This window comes from Haliaeetus albicilla, chromosome 3 (genome assembly GCF_947461875.1).
Source record: "Haliaeetus albicilla chromosome 3, bHalAlb1.1, whole genome shotgun sequence".
NCBI classification, from domain to species: Eukaryota; Metazoa; Chordata; class Aves; order Accipitriformes; family Accipitridae; genus Haliaeetus; species Haliaeetus albicilla.
Window position 1 is genome coordinate 51,375,618 of NC_091485.1, and position 11,888 is coordinate 51,387,505.

General features: G+C 39.5%; 1 protein-coding gene across 3 annotated transcripts in view; it reads right to left on the reverse strand.

Annotated features, from left to right (window-relative positions):
• Positions 1-1,667: 1,667 nt before the first annotated feature.
• The window catches only part of RAD54B (RAD54 homolog B), a 71,460-nt gene continuing 61,239 nt past the window's right edge, over positions 1,668-11,888 (reverse strand). For all 3 annotated transcript variants that reach the window (XM_069779678.1, XM_069779680.1, XM_069779681.1), the window contains 5 exons: positions 11,304-11,479; positions 8,831-9,092; positions 7,634-7,700; positions 5,969-6,169; positions 1,668-2,528 (listed from right to left, as the gene is read on the reverse strand). In XM_069779678.1, the coding sequence (XP_069635779.1) occupies positions 2,311-2,528; positions 5,969-6,169; positions 7,634-7,700; positions 8,831-9,092; positions 11,304-11,479 (924 nt within the window). In that variant the 3' untranslated portion in view covers positions 1,668-2,310. The remainder of the gene's footprint in view (positions 2,529-5,968; positions 6,170-7,633; positions 7,701-8,830; positions 9,093-11,303; positions 11,480-11,888) is intronic.

An 11,888-nucleotide genomic window follows, 5' to 3' on the forward strand; every position in this document is an offset into this window, starting at 1 on the left:
GTTTGTACAGGCCGCTTTGGGCTTCTTAACCTTGAAGCAACATTACTTAGTGCGATAGCCCATCTGCCAGAAATCCCTCCCAGAACAATGATCTGAGCCTGGATCACCTTCACACTTACAGCAGTACGTGTCTGGGGGCTCATTCCCTCTGGCCTCCCGAGAGCTCCGTGGTGGTCCAGCAGCAGCTTTTATATTTTTTTATTTAAAAACTGCCAAAATAAAACTGCCCCGGAGGCCAAACAATAAAAGGGCTTCTCTGCCAGACCCGTGTTCTGCCAGCATGCAGCTACAGCTGTATTGTGCGGAGTGGTGCATGACGTGACAGCAAGTAGGATTGTCTGAGGGCAGGACTCAACAGGTGAGGCGGGGAGGCCTGCTGAGATACCCCTGAGGGACTGCCTTGGGCAGAGAAGATGAAACATGGCATGGTGTGGATCCTGGAACTTCCTTCTCTTATATGCCCAGGTTTCCTAAATGGCACTGCCAGTTGGTTTGCTCCAAACCAGAGCGGGCTCATGTGTGTTCAGTGGAGATGACTAGGGTCCCACAAACAAACCAGCGATATAGAACCAATCTGGCATCTACTTGTTCATACAGATGCAAGAAACCACATATGAGATCAGCATCAGCAGAGAATGCCAGCATGCTTCCTACAGACAGGGACAAGAGCACAACTTACAGAAACTTATGGGCAGCACAGATCTAAGTATGATCAGTCTCAGATAATTATTAATTACAATAATTATTATTATACAGATTGGCTAGAATCTCTTTCCTGAGTTACAAAGCTGCAGGCAAACCTTGCCCTTGCTAATTAAAATAAGTTGTGGGAGCTGTAAGATATCAGACAGCCTTTGTCTAACAGCGAATTGGCACCACAGCAGCACAGCATCTGGATAAGCGTGACCACCACACTCACCATATACAGGGTGAAGAACAGGCTCTTTTAACAGCCAGCCTAAACTGTCAAAGAATTAAACTCTAGGTGTTAGCATAATTGTAATTGTTACCAAGAACACAATTTGCATGCCAAAAAGATGTTTGCAATTGATGACTTTCTCAATCATTCTCTCACTTCGGTCTTCATTATTTTCTGGTGTCATTCAGCATTTAGAGTCAAAGGAAACTAAAAAACCCTCTGAAGTAAGTGTGGATGGTGAAGAGAGGTCAGTGCACATGGCTTTCAGTTCCCAAATTGCATCAAAATGCAAGGAAAATGTTTGATGATGGGTTAGTATGGACTGTGAACTCAGTGACAGCCTAGGGAAAGAGAGAGCACTAACTGTTATAACATGGAGAACAAACTAATTTTAACTGTTTTCTGAAAGTTGGTTGGGCTTTTAGCCGCTGCTCTCACATGTACCAAATACCAAGAGATTGTACATCATGTGGGATAATGCAGGATTACCACAATGGAGCCCTATTTTTGCTCAAGGTCTTTCAAATTCTGTAAGTTTGCAGTATTTGTGGAAATTATCCAATCTTCTGTCCTTCTGGGCCTTTTAAAGTACTTCACTTAAAAGCTGTAAACTGATTTCAAACTTTTGCACCTTCAAAGAAGAAGGAAAATAGTCATAAAAAAATATATATGCTCAGTACTCCAGTGTTTGGCAAAAAGAGTCCTTAAAAGGAGTTAGCTAAATGTAGATAAGCCTGTACTCTGTATGTCTGAGAAATAAGTTTTTTTATTTTCTCAAGTAAAAGCAATAGGAGAATTTCGGAATATTTTGTCACAGTATCAAGCTGTGGTCTCAGAATTTTGGACCTCAGTGGCTATTGCTCTGAGTTTCATTACATTTTAAATTCAAGGGAACAAATACCTACCTTGTTATAAAGCCACAGTTACACAGATACATAACTTTTCATTGTCAAAACAAAAATCCAACCAGAGTCTTGTTAACAGCATATACATGCATACAGCATTGCCTAATCTTACAAAATTTGGCTGAAGAGTTGCCAGCTTTACAAGCAATAAATCATCACGATCAAATGAAAACTATAAAACAAAGACATACATAGGAATGTGCATAGAAACTATCTTACTAATTATGTTATCAAAGGAACAGAAGACTGGAAAGCAAAGTTAGTTTTAAAAACCTGTATTATAAATATAGTAAGTATGATTAACTTAGTAGTAACTGTAACTTTGTATAAACATCAGGAATCACATTTACCCAGAAACCTTGTCAGAAGGACATAAAACAGAACTTGGCAAAAAGAACAAAAGGTAACTGCACATCAGTTGATCAGTTGTTTACTATACCTATGAGGAGGAGGATGCAAGTGATAGGGAAAGGCACTTAAGTTTTATTAGCTGGTGGAAGTTGGACTGGTTACATTCTGGAAAATGAAAGAAACATTCTCTTTAATCCTTCCAAGGAAAGGATCAGTGAGAGTCTGATGTTGTCCAGAGAAATGTTTCCATTGCATCAACTGTGACATGGAGAGTGGTTTCTTTGAATGAGGCTTCCCATGGTTTTGTCCAAGCTGGCAACTTCTAGATACAGAAGGATTTTCTGAGGAAGGATCTGAAAAAAAATGATGCGGTAGACTAATCAGAGAAAACTAAGACAGAAAATTTCAGTCTGAATCGATAAGCCAGTTGGTGGTAACAAATGAGAGAAAACAGAACAGCATATATAATCCTTCTATGTCAATGAAACCCAAACATATGTATCCACAGTAAGAGGGGAAAGGCTGTTTCTTGCTCATTGATCGAGTTTATCAAAATCACCATATGCTAGCATGAAGACAAATCCTTTCACACAAGGATGGGAAAGGAAATATCTTATCTGGCAATTTCCTTCCTTCTATCTTCCTAATTCTCTGACATTTGGGCTGCTCCCATTCTTTAAGTAAAATCTGAATCTGTAAGTATGTTGCCGCAAAATTCATGCTAGCTTCTATTTCATCCCAGGGAAGTCATTCCAGCCAGCTAAGAATAGTTTGAATAGCTATTTCATTGACTCAGCACACTAGAGCTGTGCACTTTGTACGCCCAGGGTATGTCAAGTTGTTCAATATACGCAATATTGTATACTGTCTATCACAGTAAGGAAAAGACTATTGCTGTGAAGCACAAAGAGAGGAATTCACTTTTAACAAAGGATCCTAAAGACCCAAACAGTACCACCTCATTGCAGGGTGTGTCACACATTGCTGGCTTCATGATTCATCTGATGCATGTGATAAATGAAGAAATAATTTTGGAGGGAAAAAAATTGCATCACTGCTGTTACTGGTTTAAAACCTGCTGTCACATATTTTCATAGCAGTGTTACGTGCTCCTTAGGAAAGACCAGTGATACGAGGAGCATGATGACTCAGAGTATTCTTGAGTTTTTTAAAGTTTTGGAGAGCCCATAAAGACTCATATATGCAAGACTTTCCTTTTGACTGACATATGATGCACATTTGCACTAGACTTGAAACATATCCTTTTACTGGTGTCCTCGTTTCAGCTGGGATAGAGTTAATTGTCTTCCTAGTGGCTGGTACAGTGCTATGTTTTGAGTTCAGTATGTGAAGAATGTTGATAACGCTGATGTTTTCAGTTGTTGCTAAGTAGTGTTTAGACTAAAGTCAAGGATTTTCAGCTTCTCAAGCCCAGCCAGAGAGAAGGCTGGAGGGGCACAAGAAGTTGGGACAGGACACAGCCAGGGCAGCTGACCCAACCTGGCCAACAGGGTATTCCATACCATGGGACGTCACATCTAATATAGGAACTGGGGGGAGTGGGGGTGGGGGGAATCGCCGCTCGGGGACTAACTGGGCGTTGATCGGTGGGTGGTGAGCAATTGCACTGCTCATCATTTGTACATTCCAATCCTTTTATTATTACTGTTGTCATTTTATTAGTGTTATCATTAGTAGTTTCTTCTTTTCTGTTCTATTAAACCGTTCTTATCTCAACCCAGGAGTTTTACTTCTTTTCCCAATTTTCTCCCCCATCCCACTGGGGGGGGAGGGGGGGAAGTAAGTGAGCGGCTGCGTGGTGCTTAGTTGCTGGCTGGGGTTAAACCACAACAACTGGCCAGAAGAAAATTTAGAATAGATGCACTTCTCAAGTCCTTACAGATTATGCGTTCCTAACGCCATAAATTACACCATGATCAGGTAAAACAACAGGCTTACAGCTTTGTAGCTGATCTGAAAGCCAGTAGAATAGCAAGCAACCCATCTGCACAGTCCATGCACAGTTAATTTCTTCCTTTCAAGACTCCTGTGGTTTCCTAAAGATGGCCCTAGTGTGAATGGACAACAGGAGCTTGGTCAAAAATATCCAGTCTCATTGGTATATCTAATGGAGATCATTAGGAAAAGTTCATATATTGTGAAGCCTGTATTATATTGTTTGGTTCCTCTTTAGTTTATCTTTTGAATCATACTTGCTAGAAATGGAGGAGATGAATCAGTGAAAGTTCTTGGCCTTTTCTGCACACCAGTATCTATCCCCAGTAACCTGGAATCTGGTTCCCTGATGAGGTAATCTGACAGCTCTCAGTTCTTAGGAAAGGCCAAGAGACCAACTAGTGGTAGCTGTGTTCTAGGTGATCAAACTGAAGACCGTGACTTACAACAATTTGACCAGGGAGCTGGTTAGCCAGTTTGACCTCTGCTCTTTAGGATATCAAATCTTCCACTCACTCTGCCATTTCCACCATTTAAGTCTAAGAATGATCTTCAGGTTTTCCTTGATTTACTGCCAAAAGGTTCTGTTCACTGGGACCAATGTATAAATACCCTTGAGGAAGTCCTGGTTACAGGATCCAAGAGACCAATGCTGTAGCTGAATTGATGGAACCAATATGCATTCAAAGCATAAGATAAGCCGTCAAGACTGTTAAGACAACTGCAAAAATACTAAATAAAATTATACGCACCAGTGTTCATCACAGTAACAATATAAAATTTCTCTGGATTTCCGCAGTCCAGGAGCTCTGCCTGCCTCACTACACACCAGTGAGAAAACCTAGCTGACATTTAACACTAAAGGTGCCTTTTCCACACAGATCCTGTAATAGTACCTAAGTGGAGGCTGCTATATTTTAGAACATCGCTTACTCATGCAAAAACAGAAGGTCTAATTTTTCAATCATTTAAGAAAGATACAAAGACAATGAAATCAGTATGTGGAGCAAAAATAAAGGAGAAAGTCAAATTCTTATGGCTACAGAACCACTGTGGTTTCACTAGCCGAGTCCTCCCCATTTTGGGTTGAATCAGATGAGAAAGGAACACAACTCTAGCCTATTACCTGGAAATGTGCAAACCATCAAGCAAAATAGTCTCACTGGGTCTGTATTACTTAATTTCTTGCCCATGTCTGTTGAGAACACGCACTCTTGAACCCATTTCTTTGATTCTTTTTATGGTGGTATCTGTGTGCATTTAGAAGATATCAGTAGTGGTACCTCACTATCACCCCTGTAAATAGTGTACATAGATATTTGATGCCCAAAGGAAAGAAACATACCAGGACAATAGACACTCTTTCCTTTAAGAAACTAGATGAGCTAGTTTTAGTTAATAACTGTGAAATGAAGGCTTATATTCAGAGATCCGGCACAGATCTTCATCTGGTATAGCTGTCCTCAGATAAACAGCTTTTGAACTAGCTCTTACCAGCTATTGATTACTGTCCTGAATATTTAGAACCAAAACACCATATAGTGCCAATTGGTTGCAACGAATTACTAATTGAGCTGGCCATAGCTAATTCAAGGAATTAAGAGGGATGACACTTGAATTGGTTGTTACTGCAAGGAACGAATCTTGTCTCCTCTCCATCTTGTGAAGGGCTCCTATGGATTAGAAAAATCAGCCAATTTCTGGAAGATCCCATAATGAACCTCATTACTTCAATCCTATTTTACTGAGCAGCAGAGTTTTCTCCAGTGACAGACTATATATTCAGAATGGATGTACTTCCTCAACAATGGCCAGAGATAACGAAAAAGAAACTCACTTTGATGGTCTTTCTTTCCCATACAGTCGCACTCAAGCAAGTCATGGGTAACACAGGTGGAATCTTCATGAAGAGTAAAGAGATTTCTAAGCTCCTCAATGGAAAAATGGATGTGTTCAGATGTCTTGGAAAGGTCTACAACTGCCCCAGAAAGGTCTTGTTTGCTGATCTGTCTTTGATAGATCTTTTCTTCTATTGAGCCTGTATTTAAAAAAAAAAAAAAAAAAAAAAAAAAAAGATACACTGGAATAATTTTTGATCAGTACTTGCAAAGAAAAAAAGTAAAATCCATTTCTTGATAACAGTATGCATAGCTGTATTGGGTTTGTGTGGCAAGGTTTTGGTAGCGGGGAGGGCTACAGGGGTGGCTTCTGTGAGAAGCTGCTGGAAGATTCCCCTGTGTCCAACAGAACCAATACCAGCTGTCTCTAAGACGAACCCACCACTGGCCATCAGCAATGGTGGCAGTGCCTCTGGGAGAACAGATTGAAGAAAGTTAAAAAAAGTTGCTGGGGCACAGAAACTGCAGCCGGAGAGAGGAGTGAGAACATGTGAAAGAAACAACCCTGCAGACCCCCAGGTCAGTGAAGAAGGAGGGGAAGGAGGTGCTCCAGGCGCTGGGGCAGAGATTCCCCTGCAGCCCATGGTGAAGACCATGGTGAGGCAGGCTGTCCCCCTGCAGCCCAGGGAGGTCCACGGTGGAGCAGATATCCACCTGCAGCCCATGGAGAACCCCACGCCAGAGCAGGTGGATGCCCAAAGGAAGCTGTGACCCCGTGGGAAGCCCACACTGGAGCAGGCTCCTGGCAGGATCTGCAGACCCGTGGAGAGAGAAGCCCACACTGGAGCAGGTTTTCTGGCAGGACTTGTGACCCCATGGAAGGGACCCACGCTGGAGCAGTCTGTGCCTGAAGGACTGCAGCCCATGTAAGGGACCCACACTGGAGCAGTTCGTGAAGAACTGCAGCCCATGGGAAGGACCCACATTGGAGAAGTTTGTGGAGGACTGTCTCCCATGGGAGGGACCCCACGCTGGAGCAGGGGACAAGTGGAGTCCTCCCCCTGAGGAGGAAGGAGCGGCAAAGACAAGGTGTGGTGAGCTGACCCCAACCCCCATCCCCTGTTCCCCTGTGCTGCTGGGGGGAAGAGGTAGAGAATTTGGGAGTGAAACTGTGCCCGGGAAGAAGGGAGGGGTGGAGGAAGGTGTTTTAAGATTTGGTTTTATTTCTCATTACCCTACTCTGGTTGATTGGCAATAAATTAAGTTAATTTTCCCCAAGTCGAGTCTGTTTTGCCTGTGATAGTAATTGGTTGAGTGATCTCTTCCTGTCCTTATCTCGAACCACAAACCTCTTGTTATATTTTCTCTCCCCTGTCCAGCTGAGGTGGGGAGTGATAGAACAGCTTTGGTGGGCACCTTGGCGTCCAGCCAGGGTCAACCCACCACAATAGCAAATGCTAAACCACTATTTTCAGTTATTCAAGCAAAAGCAAAGCAAAGCAAAGGCACATGAATCAATGTGATGTCTCTATTTTAACTGAATTCAGAACAAATATATATTTTTAAAGAACGAATGATTTCCAAAAACACTCCCTCCCTTTCTTTTACAGACAAAATTTCAATAGCTGTCTCACTCTGGGATATGTTTGAGCAGCACCTCTGACCTGTGGTTAGCAGTCTGTAGATATATACAGTACGTTTCTGACCATCTCTCCATACTCTAGCCATTGCCTGAAGAAAGCAAAAAGATGAAGAGCATTAACAGCCTACTCTACAATGGTATTTCAGCTAAAACTTGCAGCCTCGCTGATCACATTACCAGTTCTGCTAGCTCATTCGGAAAGATGTCCAAAGAAAGCATTCCTCAATAACTGTCTTTGACTGTTTTTATGTGTCTTCTGGTATTAACTGTAAATAATTCTGAAAATTTAGTTTACTGCCTGCCATTTATGCCCCCCTTTCTTTCTGCGTACTATAATAGGAAAGTAAAGGTTTCAACTCTTTCCTGCCAGAAATCCCCTCTTCACATTTGTTTTCCAAGTATTAACAACTGTTTGATATTTCAGGAATACTCATCATTCTCCCCCATCCCCAAAATTGTTTTTTGCCACAATACATCTTTAAAAATGACTTTTCCATTTCTTCTAAAATTGTAAAATTACTGTTTTACACCCCCTTTAATTCTTAAAGAAACACAATGTAACCGAGTACTGCTATCTGATTTTTTTTCCAAAATGTACGGGTTACACCTACATACTGGGTACAAGTACCCACAACACGGTTTGTGGTCTTTGGCAACCTGTAGCAATTTTGACACAGACAGCAGGCTGTGTTTCAAGTAACAAGACAAGTGACCACATGAGGGTACTAATTCACACTTGTAACTGAAGCAGGGCCAATAATCAGAGCTTATTTCAGATATTAAGCACAGGGCATCACTCTACAAAAAGAAGTTTCTTACTATGTTTACAAAAAGATTTTTAAAATTGTTATTGTTAAGGACTATTTTAACTGAACACTCTTATGCCAACTAAATAATCCCTTGAGGCCAACAGTGCCATTACAAGAATAGCACAGCACTCGCTTTCTTTTCTTTCGACATCATTGCCATGTGATTTTCTCATTCTTTTAATTCTGATCAGAACCTCTCCCTTTTTCTCAGGTATTGCAAATCAACAGTAACATTCGCTATGCAGTCTAATCATGTTTTTCTTTTTAGAAACACAGCAACTTTTCAGTTAAAAAGAGATGGAATGTGATAATTGGGTAGCAATAAGACATGTAAAGCCAGGCATTTCAAACTCAATCAAGAAATCATTTGATGCCCATCCCAACCCACATGTACATAGTTGTTATCAGACCTGAATATCTGTAGCTGGATTCCAGTCGATATCATACAGGATCAAATGAGATGCTCCAACCAGATTCAGTCCTACTCCACCAGCCTTTGAACTCAGCAAAAAGATAAAAGCTGGACTGAATTTACTATTAAAAGTATCAACAATCTGTTGTCTCTGGGAGACAGGAGTATGTCCATCAAGTCTAGTGTAAGAGTATCCATAACGTTTGCAAGTCTCTTGTAATATGTTTAATGTCTGAGTGTAATTGGATACCAGTACAACTCTGTCAAACAGTAAAACAAAGTTATCTTATCGTCTTAGACCTTGGTAAAGTTAAAGTCCAATAACAAATTACTGAAGACATCTAAGAAAATAAAATTACAAGTCAAACAAAAATTACACATCAACCTGAGGTTACTCATATTTCCTAAGAAATAAAACATTTCCTATTAATTTGAAGCACATACTAGATTTCGATGCATTATCGCTATTGTTAAGCATTTAAATGTTAAATAATGAATGTTTTCCTTTGCAACAGAATTTGGCTTAATGCACAGATTGCAGTGATCCAGAACCAACCACAAAGATAAAAATCTCTATACAAAAGAGCTGTTGTTAAGGCAGCATTTGCAGAGGGTTTTGTAGCAGCTAATAAATAATATATATATGACTCTACTTACTGAAAAAGATACTGTGAGCTTCTATAGACAACCTCGGAAAATTCTAATAAACAAAATCATGAAAGTCAAATAGGAAAGCAGTGACTCTTTCCTACATTTTATGACTGAAAAGAACTGGGATGAAGGATAGTGAAAGATATCACAAACAATATAGTCTGGATTTTAGTTGTTATTTTTTAAAGCAAAATCAGTCTGATCACTTACACTAATGACCCATACTATGTTGGTGTTTTTTCTCTGAAATTTTTACTAAATAAGTTTCAGAGATCTGCAAATCTAGAATTTCTATCCTCCCAGATATTGAGGATGATTCCACTGATTGGACAAAGCAAGTTCTTTTGAATTTAAGCCATAAATAAAATAATAAGGGCAGTTAGGGCATTTTCTGCCAGGTCTTGCTGGGAGGTCTTTTATAATCTAAACTAAATGTAACAAATTCCATGAAACGTGCTCCATGTTTTAAAATAATTTTGATTAAAAACAAGTACTGAAGAACTAGACAAACAATTTCATGGAAAACCTGATAAATTAACATTTTAAATTTGTTTTAAAGTATTTTGATTATTACACTTTACAATTGAATTACATCCAAGACTTGTTTGTAAAGACTTCACAAGATTGATTTTTTTTGTCAATCAACACCAAATTCACACCTTTGTTTTCATTCAAAAATAGAATATAAACTTCAGAAGAGCACTGGAATTGAGTCTGTGTATTGCAAAAACTATTTAGTACTAATGAGAGCAGAGAAACAAACGAAAAAGAAACATGAACAGCACTGAATTAAAGCAACAAAACTTTTAAAGGTGTAAAATAATGCCTCAACATCAGCTGTAACTCAGCAGCTCCTATAGCACTGATACAGGAAGAGGTGTTTTTCCAGATACCCCTGTTTCTTTTGACCTACAAGAAATAAGGCCAGTACATTTAGATATTTATCTTTCATTGGTTTCAATGGATGTTAGGCATATAAACTGCAACAATGGGCTCAGCTTTCTGATTTGTAAAAAGAGAGTATCTTCAAATTCCGTTACATCAGTGCCAAGAGATCTGCTGTTACTTCCCACTACTGAATTACAGCATGTCTTATTCAAGCATCAACTTAAATAAAAGTTAAAAGCTAAATACTTTTGGAATAGCTGGGCTTTAAGGCATAAGTCCATAAAAAAGTTATCATGGGACACAAGGTCATGTGAGATTTCCGTGAATCAGCAATTGCACAGTAACTAACCATGTGCATCCTATTACCCCATGATAAACAGAGGTTTTCCTACATGTCAGTGGCATTTACCACAGGGGAAAAAAGTAGTTGCTGTGCAAGTTCATCTGTTGAGACTGGTTAACCCTGAACAGAAAAGGCAGCAAGCACTGAGCAGTTAAACGTGATTAAAGAGGAAATAACTTATAATGTAGTAATTAAAAATATTTTCATGAAATTTAAATTATTTTATACATTAATACATGTCCTCAAGGAGATACAAAGCATTGGAAAGTCTCTGCAAGTAAAGATAATATGTCATAGAACAGGGGCTGTAGCAAACTATCTTACTTGCTGGAACTTGGTATGAAAAATACAAGTATCTTTATCTGGAAAAAATATGAAGAGCATCTTTGAAAATTATGTCAGCTGCAAATCCTAGTTTAGTAATTTAACAAGGAAGAGCCAGAACTACAATGCCTAAGTATGTTTGGCACCTCTGCAAACAGTTGCAATGGCTTTACTTTGAATATTACATCCCCATGCATTTGAAAAGCAAAACAATATCCAGAAGGTCACTCCCATTACTTCCCTTTTACCTTGCTTTCACACTTGCCTTTCAGAAGAGTTGAGCTCATGGATTGCTGCTAACAACTTCACCAGCACCTGCAATTTTCCTGAATCAGTTTCAGAGAAAGTGTCCGAAGTATAATCTTGTGGAAAGACATCTACTAGACCTTCGTAGAGGCTAGACTCATCATGTTCATCAGACACAGGATCACAGCTTTTCTCCTATTGAAAATAAAAGGATTCAAGTTCCATGTTTTGATTTTTTTTAAACTCTCCTATATTTTTATTACAAAGACAAAAGGAGGCATCAAAAGCTGCCACAAAGTAGTGTATCATGTGAGCACAACTCCTGATAACAGATTGAAAACACAGTTTTAAAATACTGATAGTGTTTATTTTGGTATACACCCTCTAATCTAAGATATTGTTTGCAGCTGAGTAGAAAGTTGAAATACTGAAAACTTAAAAATGTGTTTTACTTCTAATTCTCCACTTAAGCAACCACACAGATGTACCCCCACAGCAAAGCCATATCTAAAACTTGGGGCAGGGGGGTAGAAATCAATATTCTTTATTCTTTCTAAATCCCATAATACCTTATTATGGAACTTTCCAGTCACTGACTTTTTTT